Genomic DNA, 17,624 nt, shown 5'->3' on the forward strand with positions numbered 1-17,624 from the left:
TATTGTGAACACGATATCTCAAGAACACTTTGAGGTAATTTTTTCAAATTTGGTAAGAATGTTCAATTGGACTCACAGATGAACTGATAGGAATTTGGAGGCAAAACGTCAAGGCCAATATGACCTTAGATGTTTTTGCCTCTTGAACATGTTCTCTGAGGAACAGCTCATGAGAATTGTTTCAAATTTGGCACAAATGTTCACTCACACTCACTGATTTCGTTTGGGCGGTCAAGGTCATTGTAAAAGTGTAATAATTCCTGGCTCTTCACCAAAATCTAATGGGTTCTTCCTGTGGTCATTGCCTGCCCCTTTAAAATGTCATGGTAATTAATAGGTTGAGTAGTTTTTGCATAATTCTACTCGCAAACTCTAACAAAAACACGACCTCCTTGGTGGAGGTAAGATAACAGTTGACTTGATTTCAGTGCTGGTTATGAAAATCCTCTTTGGTGAAAGAATTTCCGTGCACCCTTAATTATGAGGTTCCATTTATGCTGGCTGTCTGCAGAATGAACTATGTCTTTGGTCAAGTGTGGTGCAGGAGAAAAGCACAGGTTGTAATCACACTGGTTCTGTACAAAACTATAATTTACTATATCTGTCATGGGTGGATGTTTCACCCACAGTAACATTTAAGAAAAAAGCAACTTCAATACTGGGATGCTGAGTTTGAATTTAGAAAACCTAAATTGTCAGTGTTACTAATGTCACAATGTTTGGTTTAAAAGATCTAAAATCTTACCCAAAGTCATTAAAAGGCAGTGAGAGGATTTAAGAAAAAAAACATTTATTGCTTGTCTTTATACTTAAAACCACAGCAGTGCTTTACAAGTACTCAATGAAGCTGAGACATTCAGCCTGTTACATTGCATCAGACACCCCCCTCACATCAAGACTGGTTTCAGAGGATGTCTTCATATAGTAAAAGAACAGAACACAGATATCGGTACAAGAGAGCACAGGTGGTCACGTAGAAAAGTGTCAAACCATCTACAGAAGCTATGGAGGGAAAAAAGACGGCACAAGGGTGTTTCTCTGGATGTGATCAGGGACACACATGCTTCCTAAGTGCTGAGAGCCTGGTGCAAACAGAAGCTGGCGGAAGGTTCGTTAGTGCGCTATGCTGAGGAGCTTCTTGATGTCCCCCTCAATGTCGCTGGTGAGGAACCTCCTGCTGTAACGCTTGAACGGCACCCCATCAGGCCCGATGAGGAACTTCTCGAAGTTCCAGGCCACGTCGTTTCTGCAGACCGGGCTCCAGATGATTAACTTGGGGTCGTTTATCAGGGCGGAAGGCTCGTCGCTAGGGAAGGGGAGCTTCTCTCTCAGGAACACGAACAGAGGATGAGCGTCCTTCCCGTTCACATCCACTTTCTCCAGGAGCTGAAACTTGGGCTCAAAACCATTTCCAGGGCGGACATACTTCAGAGACTGCAGGATTTCATCATTCTTGCAGTTCTCCTACAGAGATAGAGCATTGATTTTGTTACATACTCTGACACAGTTAAATCATTTGATGGAAACATTTTACGACATATAAATCTGACAGGTTACAAGGGTCCCAGATTAAGTCCACCATTAGATCCCTTTAGACATATTTATGGATTACTGATCACCAGATATTCCCATGGATCAATAAATATATGAATATAAAACAAGCCTGCAGCACTGATCAGTCATCTGATCTGTTTCGTACACAACCACTATAGCAAATAACTTACTTTTTGTGTGTCAGGTGATTGTGAGCCAACAGTTATTATTATTGCACACAAGGCTCAGTTAACTGTGTGTAGACGGGCTCTTTTAAGCCTGCAGATAATATGACCTAATATCAGCATCTATTAATGAGTTACTAGTTTTGCCATTAGGAAACAGTTGATGTTTCTTTTATAATTTTCTTTTAATTTAATTGAAGTGATGCTGTATCGTTGTATTTGTTGTTCTTGACTGTAGATACTGGATCATGTTGTATTATTCTGCTTGTTGTCTTGATGTTCTGTTTCCGTGTTTTTATTTGTCCTCTCACTTGTAAAACACCGTTTGAAACTTGCTATACAAATACAGTTCTTCTTGTTATTATTATTACTAATGTTATAAATACTGTTATTATCCATCCATTAAGTCTTAAGAATCAACTTAAACACGGCTGCTTGGTAACTTCACTAACTCCATTTAAGAAGAAGAAAAGCTGGGGGAGACTTCCGGGAAGATAACAATCTGATATGAGTGTTTAAATTATCTGAAGAAAAAACTAACGAAATAAAAATCAAACTCATGAATCTGATTAAATAATTAACCATAACAGAATATAGATTGGATGTATGTGTCCTCACCTGATGGCCGAACTGGTTGCAGGGCACCCCCAGGATCACGAGCCCCTGGCCGGCGAAGCGCTGGTGGAGCTCGTTCATCTGGGTGTAATCCCTGGTGGTCGTTCCTCAGAGAGACGCCACATTCTCGATGAGGACAACTTTGCCCTTCAGGGAGGAGAAGTGGAGGACTTCTCCTGTCAACAGTTTGGCCTCGAGCTCGTGAAACTTCGCAGACATCGTTGAGCTACTTGTTCAGCTGTCCTCTCACTGACCGTCCCTCTGTGTCCACTGTCCACCAGTGAGATGCTCCTCCAGCCACACTCACTGTTTTATAGTCCAAGAGTTTGAGTCTGAGTGCAAGATAGTTCACACCCTGCAGGAGGAGTAATACTCCTACTACTACTACTACTAATAATAACAGCAACAACAACAACAATAATAATAATATGCCAATGAACCATGCAAAACATCTACTGGTGTTAACATTGTTGAATAGTAAATCACATTTGGAACAAAATTAAGTTCTGAGAGAGTAAGTATATTTTTTTATTTATATTTATATCTTATTTATATGTATATCTATCTATCTATCTGAATGTTTTCATTCGCGTTATCCTACTTTTTTTAATAAACATATATTTGAATAGAGAATATTACACAATACTTACGACGAATACATTTTGAAGCACTAATAGGTAGCACCCCCTATCTCTCTATCTATTTCAATGTTGTCCTTTATTTTATCTTTGTTTTGTTTAATTCTGTGTCTTTTTATTCAATGTACTTTGTGAAGCACTTTAAAAACACCATCCACATAACGAAGGATGCAGGTAGCAGGGAAACCGCTTGATCGACTTCCTACTCTTCGATGTGGTTGCGCAGGTACGGCGCTCTCGTGGGTGCGCCTGTTTCTCTTCACAGCGTAGCCCGCAAACACCCGCCTCACACTCTTAACAGGGGAGTCTTAACCCCGCCCAGCGAGGGTCAAACTGACGACGTAAAACAAGTTAGAACATGGAGCCCGTCTGAATCGTGTTGTCATCGCGTTAAGGTCAAATAATCGTCACAGTCTTTTAAACTCGACATCACACTCAGAACCTTCTCTGTTACAGAAGCTTCACATTATATTTGTCGCTGGATTATTTTACAGGATGATTATTTCCTCGTCTCAGGTTTGCTGCGACACCGGAAGAGGATATCCGTCTGACGTTGATGACGTACTCAGCTGTTTGGCGCGGAACTTTGTTTTGTAACTTGCTCCTGTTGTGGACGAAACATCAGAACAGTACGTGACGCTTTGAATCATTGTGAATGAACGTGACAGTCAGCGACATTATGTTTATATAACGTAACAACAACGTGAGGTATGAAATATGTCGCGTCACAGCTCTGCACGTTGACTTTATTACATGTGTGGCTCGTGTCGTAGCTGAAAGATCAAGTAAAGCTAATAAACAACACATTAGCATGTTGTGGTTGTTAACAACTTTATTACGTTTTGATTTCCAGATGATGCGGAAAAAACGACGCTCCTCCGTGGATAAAGGGGAGGCAGGAGCCAATACTTCTACTACTACTACTAGTACTACTAGTAAGTTACTGCTAGTTCTATGATAACAGGTCATAACTTCTCTGTTAAGGTTCCAAGCTAACATCAGAAGTAAATCTCACTACAAACCAGCTGTAAACACAATATCTTTATTTTGTAATTATCTTCTTAATTTGTTGTGTTGAATTTAATCCACTATTCTATATCATACAGTATATTGAGCTATTTTATTTTTCATATTTGTTTTCTGCAAATTGTTGAATTACTTTTTCTAACCCATAATGTATATTGAGCATTTTTTTTTTATTTTATTCTGTAAATTGTGTCCTTTAATTAGTTGTATTTAATTTTACTCACATTAAACTACATCTATCTTTCTATCTGTCTAAATTTTTTCTCTATAGAGGCAAAGAAGAGTCGAACTACTGGTCGCCCTCCTAAGGAATCTGTTTCAGACGATGCAAATCAAAGTGTATTTACTAAATTTCTGAGAGAAGCGGGTGTCACCGTGAAGCGCGGTGCCACATCCAACGAGATTGGTAAACATGCTGAATTCATGTTTAAAAAACAGAGCAGCACAGTAAATGAGAATTAGGTTTTCCACAAATGACTTTATCTTTCCATCTCTAGCTGTCGACCAAGTAGTTTTCCAAAAGAGGATTGAGCAGCAACTACGGAAGAATCCTAACTACCCTGGAGTAAGTATACACATCATCCTGATACACATTGAAAATATGGGCTTATTCTTAGACGATTATGTTTCTTCTTAGATTATACAGGAATTCATCACGGGATTAGAGTCTCACATTGAGGACCCTGACAGTTTCAGGAATTGCCTCCTGCCATGTGTTCCACAGTTGTCAGATGGAGACGGCAGGTAACCATTCTGCAAAAGCTCAATGCTACTTCAGGCTACAGTGTAGACTACGCTTATATCAGTAGTGTTTATGGTGTGACAGACTGACACGTTTCTCCCTGTGGTGTAGTTCTGTCAGCTCATTCCAGGAAAGTCTGCTACGCATGCTGTTGGGGATTGAGATTCTGCAGGTACAATATTTTCATAGAATCAGCCCAAGACCACTACATCCCTTATTCAGAAAGAATAAAAGACAAAGGATCACACAGAAAAACAAATACTCTTGCACACAGCTCCTCAATCTACTGTTCTCTCTCATGCAGACTTCCATCATTAACACCTTGCTTGAGAAACTCCCTGAGTTTATGTTGGATGGGTCAGTATTAAATATGAGCTACTTTAACAGCATTGGCACCATTTTGACACATTTTTCTTCACTGTCTTATTTTTGCAAATGTCATCTTGTTCTTGTTCCTCGCAGCACTGGAGATGGAGGAATCAGTGTTCCACGCATAATTATTAACCAGCTCAAATGGCTCGACAGAGTCGTTGACAGCAAGGTAGACATCACTGTGATTATAGGTTATATTGTAATGTTCAGTTGTCACAACCGTTAAAGTTTTAAAGGTGTTTGTATTTTTGCTGATCTGGTCTATTCTTCCTGTTATCATGTATGTCCTCTTCAGAGCGGTCATCACTAATTTCCAGGTGGTGAGGTGCTTGTTTACTTCTGCCGTCTTCATCATGTCACTGTATTTTGCAGGAGTTGGCAGCTAAGCTCATGGAGCTGGTGTCAGTAGCACCGGTGGACGTTCAACGAGACATCATCACCAGCCTGCCAGAGATACTTGAAGACTCTCAGCACAATGACATAGCCAGGGAGCTCAAGTATGTTCAGTTAAGCTCTTCCACTGATCTGTGACCCCGTTTAGACCTGGTATTAAGATCCATCCTTATTGGATCACAAGTGGTCCAATCACTAAGTTGAACGCGCCCTGAGATGTGATCACAAAAAACACTTTTCAGTCTGGAACGCATGTGGCCACATTTTTCACTTTTCTCTTTGACCATACGTTGATTAGTTTGAGGCCATTGCGACAATATCAACACTGATCACCACATAATGATTGATTCTTAAGTCAACTCACAGCTCAACTGCACGAAATTCATGCAGCCCCTCCTGACTCCTCTCACAGGAGTCACATTCTGGATGCATTTTAATGTCATGTGTGAATGCACCTTCTCAAAGCCGTCCATTTTTGATCAGATGTTTTAGGACAGATCTTGATACCAGGTCTGAACAGGGCCTTTAATTCTTGTACTGTGTCTGTGGTACTGATGATTAAACTGCTCTGTTTAGCTCCTTACTCCAGACGAACACTCAGCTGACTGTCCCCATCCTGGACGCTCTCTCTAGTCTTAACCTCAGCTCCTCACTGCTGACTGAGGTAGGAGACATTCTTACACCCTCACACTCATTTTGAATTAATAAGGGACTAGTGGATGTTACTTTGTGTTGCCTCAGGTTCGTGGAGCAGTCATGGCCACTCTGGCTGCTGTGCAACTTGAAGACCTACCTGTTGTTGTCAAGTTCATCCTGCACTCAGTCTCAGTCTCGGATGCATATGAGGTTAGATCTCTGAAAGGTGCTCAAAGCATTTTACATTAAATAAAAAAACACAAAGTAGGAATTTGACTACTTGATGTACGTGTTATTTGGTATCTACCACTGTGAAGGTTGTGAATAATCTTCGTAAGAAGCTGGAGCTGGAGCAGTGCGTTCTCCCTCCGGCACTGCAGTCGTCTCAGAGCCGCATGAAGAGTGACGGAGCAGCAGCGTAAGACAACACAGATGACAGCTCATTCATGATTTGACATCAGTGCATGTTGTCTGGTACTTATGAAGAAGTCGACCAGTAGGTTATTGATGATGTTATCTAATGAGTCTGGTTTTCGTGACAGGGCGGCTTCAGCTGCTGGTAGCAGTGTTGCGCTGATACTGGACGGCATTAAGTCCGCAGTGAGATTCCAGAAAACTATTTCTGAGGCTTGGCTCAAGGTGGGAAATTAGTTTTTAAGTCCTCTGGTTTTTGAAGTTTGTCCTTTTCTAAGGCTAGCAGACATTTGTTTAACAGTTTTTGTACATTTAATGTTATTGTGCACTCAGGTATTGCTCTTGTACTTTAATAAACTGCCATTATCTTACTCCTTGTACTTTCAGTGCATGCTTTTTAATTTGCTCAATCTTTCCCTTTATTTTTCTACTTTCTATGTTTGTATGCCCCAAACACCGATGCACATTTCTTTGTATGTAAAAACCTACTTGGCAGTAAACATGATTCTGATTCAGATTTTTATCTCCACCTCAGTGACTTAACTTTTCACTGTGTTGCTTTTCATCAGGCAATAGATTCTGTGGATGAATCAGAGAAACACAAGGTGAACATCATCTCATTTGTTTTGCATTAATTGATATGTGTTTCTCTGTTTGTGACTGCATATAACACTGCCATCTGCCATTTCAGGTTATTGATCTGCTGGTGCTGTTCATCCTCCACTCCACCAACGCCAACCAGAGCCGACGGGGGGCGGAAAGGGTGCTGAAGTCTAAAGTGAGGACCGGACTCATCCAAGAGGCTCTGCTGCAGAAGACCTTCAGGAACTATTCTCAGGTGGGTCATTCTGCAGACAAACAAGACTATTCAGAGAGCGTTTACTGCGGTTTCTTTGAAAAAAAAGTTGTATTTGGATTTAATAAATACTTATATACTGTAGTTACATGTGAAATGAATTTTGCTGTAAGAAAACCTCAGATGGTGTCAAATTGTGACAATTTGGAGATTCCATCCAATCGTTGCTCTGCTTCACTTTATTAGCATAACATGTGGCACAAGTATAGATGTTAGGCTACAACTACATGATCATGCAGGAGATATTCACTGCAAAATTGTTATTCATCATGACATGAAATCTTTCATTTATGTCGTGTACCATCTGCAGTTATACTGATGCTTACACCTCTGAAGAAATGTGCTGTAAATAGATACCAAGATTCTCCATTTAGAGGGACATTTAAACCGGCTATTAGGATTAAAACAAGGAAGTACAGTAAAATATAAAATTTTGCAGTGACATGATTCCTAATTAAGTGATAAATGTCATGTGTATTCATTACTAGGTCATGCGAGGGTATTTCCCCTCCATCCTGGCTCTGGCTCAGTGTCTGTTACGCTCTCCTGACCCGTGTGTGGTGCCTTTTGGTGGACACATGTACCAACTCTCCTTCACTGAGTTTGACTCTTACTGCCAACAGGTTGGTTTTTTGTTTTTGATGTGCACACACGTATTTTTTCAGTTTTTGTATATGAATGAATCTGCTGTATCTGTCCTGTATAATGTTTCATAGGAGGTGGTGGGCTCTTTAGTCACCCATGTCTGCAGTGGTGTGGGTGGGGAGGTGGACATGGCTCTGGAGCTACTCTGTGGTCTGGTCACAGAGAAACCCTCGGAAATGGCTCTGTATGCTGTCTTTGTTAAGGTAAGGAGGGGATCCAACTCTCTGGTACTAAAGCTGCTAACCTAAAGTTCTACTTGGGGGGCTGGCAGGAGAAAAGTCCGGAGAATGTCCGCAGCAACTAACCCTTACATTGGCGTTCTCGCAAACACTGCCTCTGGATAATTTCTGTAGATTATCCAGAGGTCAGTACTTCTCTGAAAGCAACTACAGTGAGGCTCAGTATCAGTGAGCTTGGCTTTGTGTTTATCTGGCCATTGTATTTGAAACAGGGGATTTTAGACTACATGGACAACCTCACACCCCAGCAGATCCGCAGACTCTTCCACCTCCTGAGCAGACTGGCTTTCGGGCAGCAGCAGCAAGGATCTCACATCCAGGTGCACGGTCGCACATTCATGGGTTAAAGCTACGGCTCAGTCTTAAAATTCAACAGGATTTCTACCTTTCCGTCATTGACCTAACCCCTCGTGTGTTTTTCTCCCCCTCTCAGGATGACATGCACATTGTGATCCGTAAACAACTCTCCAGCACGGTGCCCAAGTACAAGCGTATTGGCATCATCGGTGCCGTCATGATTGTAGGGAGCATGGGGGCCTTTAAGTGAGGACTATTTCTCATCGTCACTGACCGGAGCAGAAGTTTTTATGTTTGTTCTCTAACTTGATCTCTCTGTGTCTTGTTCTGTCTGCCACTGTCCAGGCCTCAAGTGAATGAGATGAAGAATGAGCAGTTACCTCAGGAGACATTCAGACAGGTACATTTTAGACATTAAAACAATCTGAACACACCAGTTAGTAAATGAAATATTGCAGTATGGGACTTTACCTATTACTTTTGTTTCAGTCTTTTAATTCCTTTCAAATATCTGCTCACTTGTTGTTTTCAATAAGGGTTCAGCCTGAAGTATTAGCTGTAATTTGGTACATGTAGTCAACACTAAATGCTTTATATTTGATAACTGATATTTATGACTGAGTGTAATTTGCCTCTGGCTGGTTTGGTTTCATATGTCGGGTCCATTGAGTTCCATTCTAGTGTATGTCTGTTTATGTTTTTATACCATTTTGCTTATTTTTGCAAACAGTTGTGTTTCATCTGCTGGTATGGTTTGCCTGTAACTTTGATTATAAATATCTTTATTTGATTTATATAATCGCTAACATTGGGGTTTACTATATAGGCTGCTTTAATCCAGCCTCTACAGTTTAGTAGTGAATGAACACGTGCTGTGTTTGAGTAGTATGTCCTCCATCTTGTTACATCCACACACTGAGGACTGATAGTAACTGGAGCTTCCTGGTCTGTAATGATATGTTTGTTTGATTTGGTGCAGGTGACAGCCCTGTTGGAGCTCGTGAGGTCGAGCAGTGATAGCTCACCTGAGGCTGCAGCTCTATACTACGATGAACTGGCCAATCTCATCCTAAGCTCTACCCTGGACCCTCAGGTGCAGGTGTGTCTCTAAACAAACATTTTGCACACCTTGTCTTTTTTAGGAAATGAATTATTGACTTCCAGCCAGCTTGTTAAAAGGCAATGCTTTCTGGTCCTGTAATATTCTTTCTTCCAACAGGAACACATCGCAAGGAGTGTCCTTGATGACTTTCAGGATGACTTTGTGGTGGATCTGGGCAAGGAAATAACAGGGTTAGTGATGGACTGAAGCATTCAACATTAATATGCATCAGTATTTATCATTAGCGTCATTAATCCCTCCGACCTCTCAGTTCCTTCCCTTTCCCGGCCCGTTTGATGTACAACCTGGAGGAGGAGGAGAGTCAGGAGGGCATCGCCATCAACCTGCTCCCTCTACTGGCCAAAGACATTCAGAACAATCGCGAGCAGCTGAGTCAAACCAAGAAGGCGAACAAGTCAGTCCTCCCACTTCCACTACTTCCAACCACTTCTACTGAGTGATAGCAAACTATTTAATCAATGACTTACTTCACTTGTAATTAAAAATTCAGTTCATAGTGTAATATGTAACCTCAACCTTTATCAATGGCATGTCTGATTTGTTTATTGTTATACTTTGTGCAGGCGAGTGTCTCCTCTCTGTCTTTCTCCTTTTTTTCGCCTCCTGAGACTGTGTGAGGAGAAACAGCATGACGGAGACCTAGAGGAGATTGATGCTCTGCTGGGTGAGGAAGAGAAAGAAATATATGTCTCATAGAAACCAGTTTGTTCCCTTTCTCTGTGGCTATAAAAGTGTGTGTGTGTGTGTGTGTGTTGCCAGGCTGCCCTCTGATCCTAACGGGTTTGGATGCAGTAGAGAAAATCGACAGCCTGTCGAAGGCTGAGAGGGAGTTCCTCTGTAATTTACTCTTTTACACCCTCAATTGGTTTAGAGAGGTAACTGCATGTTTTTGTAAATGGGATTTTTAAATTTCTTGTCAAACGTAGGAGATATGTGATTGAAGTCATGCCTTACCCCTGTTTTAGGTCATAAATGCATTTTGTAGACTAAAAGAAACTGAGATGAAGATGAAAGTGATGACTCGTCTGCAGAATGTCACCTACCTTCAGTCACTTTTGGAGAGGGCTTTGGCCGGTGAGTTTTGATTTATTAATACATGAAGGCTTTAAAATCATGTGGTGACAATTCTTTTAAAGCTTTAACAGTAATATCCTCTTGACTTTGTGTTTCAGGAACATCTGGCTATGTTCCACCTGTTGCTAACTTTGATGGAGAAACCTCAGACGCAGCAACATTTACTTCTACTGCTCCTGTGAATAAGGCAAAGAAAGGTAACCATGTCTAACAGGAGATGTTTTATTCTGTCTTGTGTTGATGGAATCAAATTTTCTAAGTAGGTAATTGTTACCTATGTAACTGTGTAATTCATGTGTTACTTAGATGGTACAGGAAAGAAGAGGAAGGCTCCCAGTAAGAATTCCTCAGAAAACAGCTCAATGCTGGAGGAGCAGACTGAAGCAAATGAAACTCAGCAGGTAATAATAATGATGATGATTATTATTGTTAAACTTTTAGTTCTTAATGTAGTTATTGTCTTGGTTATGTTATCGAGCTAAAAAGGTGAATGTGCTTGTGCTAAAGGAGCAGCCAGAGAAGGAAAAGGAGAAGGAAAAGGAAACCTGGCAAGGAGTCAGTCTGGTGTCCTACAGGCAGTTTTTCAGGGAGCTGGACATGGAGGTGCTCAGTGTGCTGCAGTGTGGACTGTTATCTCGCTCACTGTTGGACTCTGAGCTCCACACCAAAGTGAGTAAAGGAATATCATCTTATTTAGAGGAGTACATTTTTACTTATTATAGTTTTTTAGTTTAATCTAGAAATAAGTTTATGGGAACATTGAAATGTATGCACACACATATCAATACACAGGAAGTTATACAAATAACTCCTAATGTTCTGATGTTATCAAGGTGCAAGAGGAGGTCCTGCTGGGTCCTTCAGAGCTGGTCTTCCTGCTGGAGGATATGCTTCGCAAAGTGGAGTTCAGTCTTACCTCTGCCCCTGTGAAGAGACCCCCTTTCCTCAAGGTACGGGAAAAAGTGAATTAACATACAGACTGAGCATAAAGATAAAATAAACATTGAATACAACATAGTGCAGATTATTGGAAATGTGGCATTTGTACAAAACATTTGACAGCGTGAAAACCTGTTGCTCTGTTGCAATAGAACAACATTTTTCGGTCATGACTCAGTCACATACCATTATATCTACTATTGTTTTCTTTGTTGCAGACAAATGCAACTAAACTGAATCTGTCCTCAGAGTGTCAGTAGCATTAACTCAACCGTGTAAAACTCTAATAAAAAAGATTATATGACCTAAGACCTATTAAAATGTTTTCTTTTAGGGAAGGACGGATAAACGTGTGGGCTTCTCCCATCTGCAACAGAGGAGCGCTAAAGATATTGCTGCCTGCTGCGTCCAGCTGTTGCCTGCCCTCTGCTCACACTTAGAAAACTGTCACAACCATTTTCAGGTATGAAATCACACACTCTCTGGAGTTATGAGAAAAAGCTGCATCTCTTCCAATTCTGACAAAAACAGAACTGTGTGTTTCCACAGACACTGCTGTCTGAGAACAACGGTGTTGTGGATGGACCTGCCACAGATGTGCAGGAGCAACAGTTAATGTCGTTGTGCTACCAGCTGCTCCTGCAGGTCCTGAACACCACCTTCAGCTGGTGAGCAGCACTCTCATTTCAGACGTTTAGAGCAGTTTGCATTTTAAAGTATCAGCACGTACATATAATACTTTATTACGGGAAAGTCAGGTATTACAGCACCCCAAGTAAAAAATCATACAGTTCAAATATAGAATAAAATAGAATAGAACGAGATGAGAACTATTTTAAAATAGAAAACAAAATTAAAGCTGTATATCCATTTGTGATGTGCTTAAACTATTGGTGTGAAACCATCTCAAAGTAGCAGCAAGTCAAAGTACAATGTATGTGAAGAAGAATGGTACAGTCAGCAATATACACCAGGGTATCTTATGATATGATTAGGAGATGAAACTTGGATTATCTACATTGATATTGAAATATCCAGTAGTAGTGTAGACTGAGAGTAGTAATTACATGAGGCTCCATCATTTAACTTGTTTGTATGTATTTGTCAGGTCTGGATTCAGTTTGCCAGGTCAGCGAGGTTTACTGAAGAAAGCTCTGGGCGTTTTGGCCGAACGACTCAAGGGACATTCTGAGTTGACCCTGGAGCAGCTTGTTAAGTGAGTTACCAACTGCTGGATAATTCTGAGAACAGTAGTTTCATTTGTGCTTTTCTGTGATTAAATGTATCTTTGCGTCCTCCTCTTCTGTTGCTCAGACACAGCTTTGAATACCTGCTGAACTTCAGCAGCACGATGCCAAGTCTGAGCACAGCTCTGTGTCTCTCCCAGCTTCTGTCCACTATGTCTGAGAAAGGAGGGAACCCTGCAGCCTACAGAGAGCAGACTGGTCAGTCTGACATGTTGCCTCATTTTTATAAAGCGTATATATCTTCTATCCAATGGATTGTGGTGATAATTGGCTGTTTTTTTTCCCCCAGCTTCCCTAGCAAAACGTTTCCTGAGCCAAGACTGGGTGACAGCCAGCGGAGAGAGAGAGCGAGGGAACAAATTCAATGAAGCACTTCACACTCTCCTACGGTCTGTCTGCACTTCATAAATGCTATAAAGCGGTGCTCAGACTACAGGAGTCAACTCCTCCCAACAATTGCAAGAGAAATCCAGTCTGGTAGTTTACACATCCAGGGTTAAGCCTCCTGAACTGCTGTTTGACTCTGTCCCAATAATCTCAAACATTTTTGATATTCAGGATTTAAAATCTGGATGATTGCAATTATGATTATTGTCAGTACAGATATTAAAACTTAAAAATCTTTTCTTTCTCGTTGAAGGATAATCTACACATACAAAGTTTCTCCATATTATTGTTCCCCAGATATTTAAAACTCTTGTAGTCTGAGCCCATCTTAGGTAGGTTTGTTGTTATTTAGATCATTTTTTATAATTTCTTGTCTTTTCCTGTCTATGCAGCATCTACCTGGATAATGTTGATGATGTTCTAAAGGCAGTGGAGGAAATAGCTGGAGAAAAAATCCCTGAGCTCCTCAATGCATCTCAGAATGAAAGCTCCCCGACATGGCCCACTCTCAACAGGTAGATCCTCCATCACTCCTTTGTGTTTAGTTCTCTTTGAAAGAAATGGGAGGTTGTTAGTGAGTTGGTGATCAAACAAAAGTAGTTAAGAATATAGTTCTGTTGCTTCATATGCTCCTGTCGTCCAGAATTTGGCCTCACATGTTCAAACGTCTTTTTTTCCTGACCTCAGGCAAACATTCCTAGTGTTCTACAAAGTGATGATGGCAGAGCTGGAAAAAGCTGTGAAGAAGATTCCTCCAAGCAAAATCAGTGACAACTCTGAGGTCAGCGATTGATTATTGTCATACTAAAATAACTACATAACGTTTTTGAATAACAATTTCTTCATAACTTTGTAACTTGACATTAAGGTTTGTTTCCAAATAATTCACGTTCTTCTCTTAGGCTCAAAGCGAGAAGCTGCTGACGTGGAACCTGGCTGTCAGAGACTTTCACATCCTGGTCAACTTAGTTAAGGTACATCATCTGTTACTGTAATTATATGGCTTTAAATGTATCCTAAACATTTCCTGTTTCCAACCGTTAATCAGTTATTCTATGATATGATTATTTTACAATTCATACTGCAAGGCTTAAATCCAAAGAGCCATTTTGTCTGTTTCACCTCATCTTCATAGTCAGATTTACAAATTCATGTATTTAACGTTCAAGTCAAATGTTGTGCTGTCGATTGAGTCTGATGCAAATCTTGACATGTTATTGCAAAGAGTTTGACTTCTGCACTTTGTGTGGTAAATATGCATTGTGACTAGCACCCTCTGCTGGTTAAAACCCAGCTATTGCTATATCTAGACGCAGGTGAAATCGGTTTGAAATGTTCTGTTCAACAATATTCACATATGTGTGTCTAAGTGCGTCCTTCTGCACTTCGGCCAAATTTTAGGGATGTACTTTACACACTTTAAGTTCATCTTCTCAACTGTTTACTCTCTAATCTCTTCTCACACAGGTCTTTGATTCAAGGCCAGTGCTGAATGTGTGCCTGAAGGTGAGGTGGCTCAGCAGTGAAATATCACATTCACGTGTAGCTGTAGCTGCTGTGATTGACTGATTATTATATTGTTGACAGTATGGCCGCCTTTTCTTGGAGTCTTTCCTGAAGTTGGGAATGCCGCTGCTGGACTACAGTTTCAAAAGGCACAAGGTACACGTGAAACTTTCCCCATAACAGCTGTTAAATGTATCATTGTGAAATGATGTAAAAGAATGGAAGTGTTCTTTAAACGTTGAGGGACCCTGATGATGTTACTTTTGGAACCAAGTTACAACTGCAGGTTAAAATGTCCATTGAACAGACAACTCATGACACTCAGTACTGGCAAACGATTAAATATAGTTTACTAGTGTTATTGATTATTAAGACATGTATACATATATAGTATAGTTGTTCAAAGTGCTCACATTTATACAGCACAGTGCAGTAATCTGTACCCTCTGTCGTACAGACATGGTTTGACACTAAAGCTTTGATAAGTCCAGAAACAACATTCTGAGCTGTGTAAAAACAGGATGCTGATGTGTGTTTGATGCACTGTGTTTAAGGAGGACGTCCAGAGTCTGCTGAAGACCTTCCAGCTCAGCACCAGGCAGCTCCATCACATGTGTGGATACTCTAAGGTGACCACAGATCACACTGTTTCAAACTCATCCCCCCTCTATTTGTTTATTAGTTGGAGATGTCTCTTTTCATACACTGGTGCCAAATCCATCAATCAGGGAGTAAACAATTCTCAGGACCTCATGTGCTCAGTAACTTGTAGTCTTGTCATGATGTGTTGGTGCTCAGATTCACCAGGATACCAGCCTGACCAACCACGTTCCAGCCTTGAAGAAGAGCCTGGAGCTGTTTGTGTACAGGGTGAAGGCCACGCTCACGCTCAACAACTGTCAGGAGGCTTTTTGGATTGGCAATCTGAAGAACCGCAACCTGAAGGTATAACTTTACTGGATGTGTATTAATATGTCTGTGCGCATTTTGTATCATAGAAGTGATTCTATATTGTTTACTGCAGGGTGAAGAGATTCTTTCTCAGAGGTCACAAGGAAGTGATGATGATGATGAAGAGGAGGAGGGGGAGGAACAGTCACTGCTGCCTCAGGAACAGTCAGAGGATGAGGTACCTGCCGTTACCTCAATTTACCCCAATAAAAATCAGTATCTGTATGGCAGTCATTTCATTCCTGTGTCATTACAGTGAATTTTGGAGAAATGTTGTCAGTAGCAAAGTAAAAATGTTTTAAACATTTTATTTTAACACATACCTATACATAGTAGAACCAGATAAACTTGCTGTGGTCTTTACATATTTCCAGATCTGTATTCAATTTGATACAAGATCACAGATGAGAATTTGTCACTGATACTGGTTTGGATATTATCATAGAAAAGAAATAAGTTTGATTTTGTAACTGGCCTTTTATCACATACAAGGTTGACTTAACAAAGACTTTGATGAAAAAACAAAATTTACATTTCTTCATGTACACTAAATGGACTAACGGACAATTAAAAAAGTTTAAAGATTCTTTCCTGGCCCATGTCAAACAAACAAACGTACAGGGGTGAAAACATCACCTCTTTGCTGGAAGTTAGAACAGATGCAAGTTGTGCTGAAGTCCGGTTAGTTGCTGAAGGTGTTTGCAGGAGCGTGGACAACAATACAAGTTTTATTTAAGGGATAAGCAGCACAGAGTAATAATTCAGTCGATTACACAATCCACCCAAACTGGCTCCTTCCACTGCTGCTGAGTCAGTCAGTACTTTGTAAAGTGTAAAGCAAACAGGTCAGTACGTGGAAAGTGTAGAAAGCAGTGGACTGATAAGATCATTTGTAGAGCTCTTTAAATAGCTAATGATTAGAGGCTGACATGGTTAACAGAGAAACCATTTGATATGGTGACACTGTGTCCTGAACTATTGGAATTTCTGCTTTATTCAAGCTGGGTCACAACTTCAAATCTGCCTGTTTGACAAATGTTTCTCATGTGCTTTCCTCCAGGCCCAAGAGAGCGACTCTGAGGAACGCAAGACGACTAAAGGAGAGGAGATTGTGGAGGAAGAAGATATTACAGACGACTCTGAGTAACACTTTACAGAACGTGTAAATAATAATAACTGTCGATTTTAGATTTTACTCTTTTGCCTTTAGGTCCTTGGTGGATCAGCTTTTGAAGTTTTGAGTTTGTTTTGTTGATTTTTTTCATGAACACTTTCAGAATGTATTGCATACTGCTGCTCATGGGGTAGATGTAGAAATATTGAAAGCAATATATAAAACAAGTTTCTGTATTCTTAAGTATGTGGCAATAACACTGCAAGCACATTAAATGCATATATGTACCTCCACATGTTTCCTTTTCTGTTGAGGATAAAATGTGCTTAATAATAATGTGTGTTTCCCGTTGGAGGATGAAATAAATATGAACTGTTGAGAGAGTCTTGGTTAGAGTTATCATTCTGGAACTGACCATGTCTCAAATTTATTTAACTCTTAAAGGTAGATCTAATTATCTACCTCAGGTTTTGTGTGTTTTCAACAGGGAGGACCTTTTCTCATTGTGTTTTGATATAAATAATAATCCAGGCGTGTGATATAAGATGTATAATTACAGGAGCACTGCCTTATTTTGTTTTCAAAATAGGCAAAATGTAGTGAACTGAAAAAAAGAACACAGCACCAGGACTCAACACTGAGATCTTTGTTCTGGCAAATCCCATAAAGAGGGACAGCAGCGATTAGTGTAA

General features: G+C 40.4%; 2 protein-coding genes across 4 annotated transcripts; one reads left to right on the forward strand and one right to left on the reverse strand.

The window, feature by feature from the left end:
* Positions 1-773: 773 nt before the first annotated feature.
* Positions 774-2,769, reverse strand: gpx1b (glutathione peroxidase 1b). The gene is made up of 2 exons (XM_020086598.2): positions 2,337-2,769; positions 774-1,464 (listed from the first exon to the last, which is right to left on the reverse strand). Exons 1-2 carry the CDS (start codon positions 2,550-2,552, stop codon positions 1,114-1,116), a joined length of 567 nt encoding a protein of 188 aa, XP_019942157.1. The 5' UTR covers positions 2,553-2,769; the 3' UTR covers positions 774-1,113.
* A 488-nt stretch (positions 2,770-3,257) lies between these two features.
* fancd2 (FA complementation group D2) lies at positions 3,258-17,316 on the forward strand. Of its 3 annotated transcripts, XM_069539599.1 has the most exons (45): positions 3,258-3,366; positions 3,488-3,600; positions 3,825-3,906; positions 4,269-4,403; positions 4,495-4,562; positions 4,635-4,741; positions 4,851-4,911; positions 5,044-5,096; positions 5,202-5,280; positions 5,484-5,608; positions 6,081-6,168; positions 6,246-6,350; positions 6,458-6,558; positions 6,683-6,779; positions 7,124-7,159; positions 7,246-7,392; positions 7,899-8,033; positions 8,127-8,258; positions 8,507-8,614; positions 8,728-8,837; positions 8,937-8,991; positions 9,571-9,690; positions 9,811-9,884; positions 9,965-10,108; positions 10,278-10,378; positions 10,474-10,589; positions 10,680-10,788; positions 10,887-10,985; positions 11,095-11,189; positions 11,296-11,457; positions 11,622-11,738; positions 12,062-12,190; positions 12,277-12,395; positions 12,836-12,943; positions 13,042-13,172; positions 13,264-13,363; positions 13,754-13,876; positions 14,049-14,142; positions 14,264-14,335; positions 14,829-14,867; positions 14,949-15,023; positions 15,422-15,496; positions 15,666-15,812; positions 15,892-15,996; positions 16,879-17,316. In XM_069539599.1, exons 3-45 carry the CDS (start codon positions 3,825-3,827, stop codon positions 16,963-16,965), a joined length of 4,365 nt encoding a protein of 1,454 aa, XP_069395700.1. In that variant the 5' UTR covers positions 3,258-3,366; positions 3,488-3,600; the 3' UTR covers positions 16,966-17,316. The 3 variants fall into 3 exon arrangements, with proteins under 3 accessions (XP_069395700.1, XP_019942151.2, XP_019942152.2); XM_020086592.2 differs by lacking the exon at positions 3,258-3,366 and having other exon boundaries at positions 3,482-3,600; XM_020086593.2 differs by lacking the exon at positions 3,258-3,366 and having other exon boundaries at positions 3,538-3,679.
* The last annotated feature ends 308 nt before the right edge of the window (positions 17,317-17,624 follow it).

Source organism: Paralichthys olivaceus, chromosome 2 (assembly GCF_024713975.1).
Source record: "Paralichthys olivaceus isolate ysfri-2021 chromosome 2, ASM2471397v2, whole genome shotgun sequence".
NCBI classification, from domain to species: domain Eukaryota; kingdom Metazoa; phylum Chordata; class Actinopteri; order Pleuronectiformes; family Paralichthyidae; genus Paralichthys; species Paralichthys olivaceus.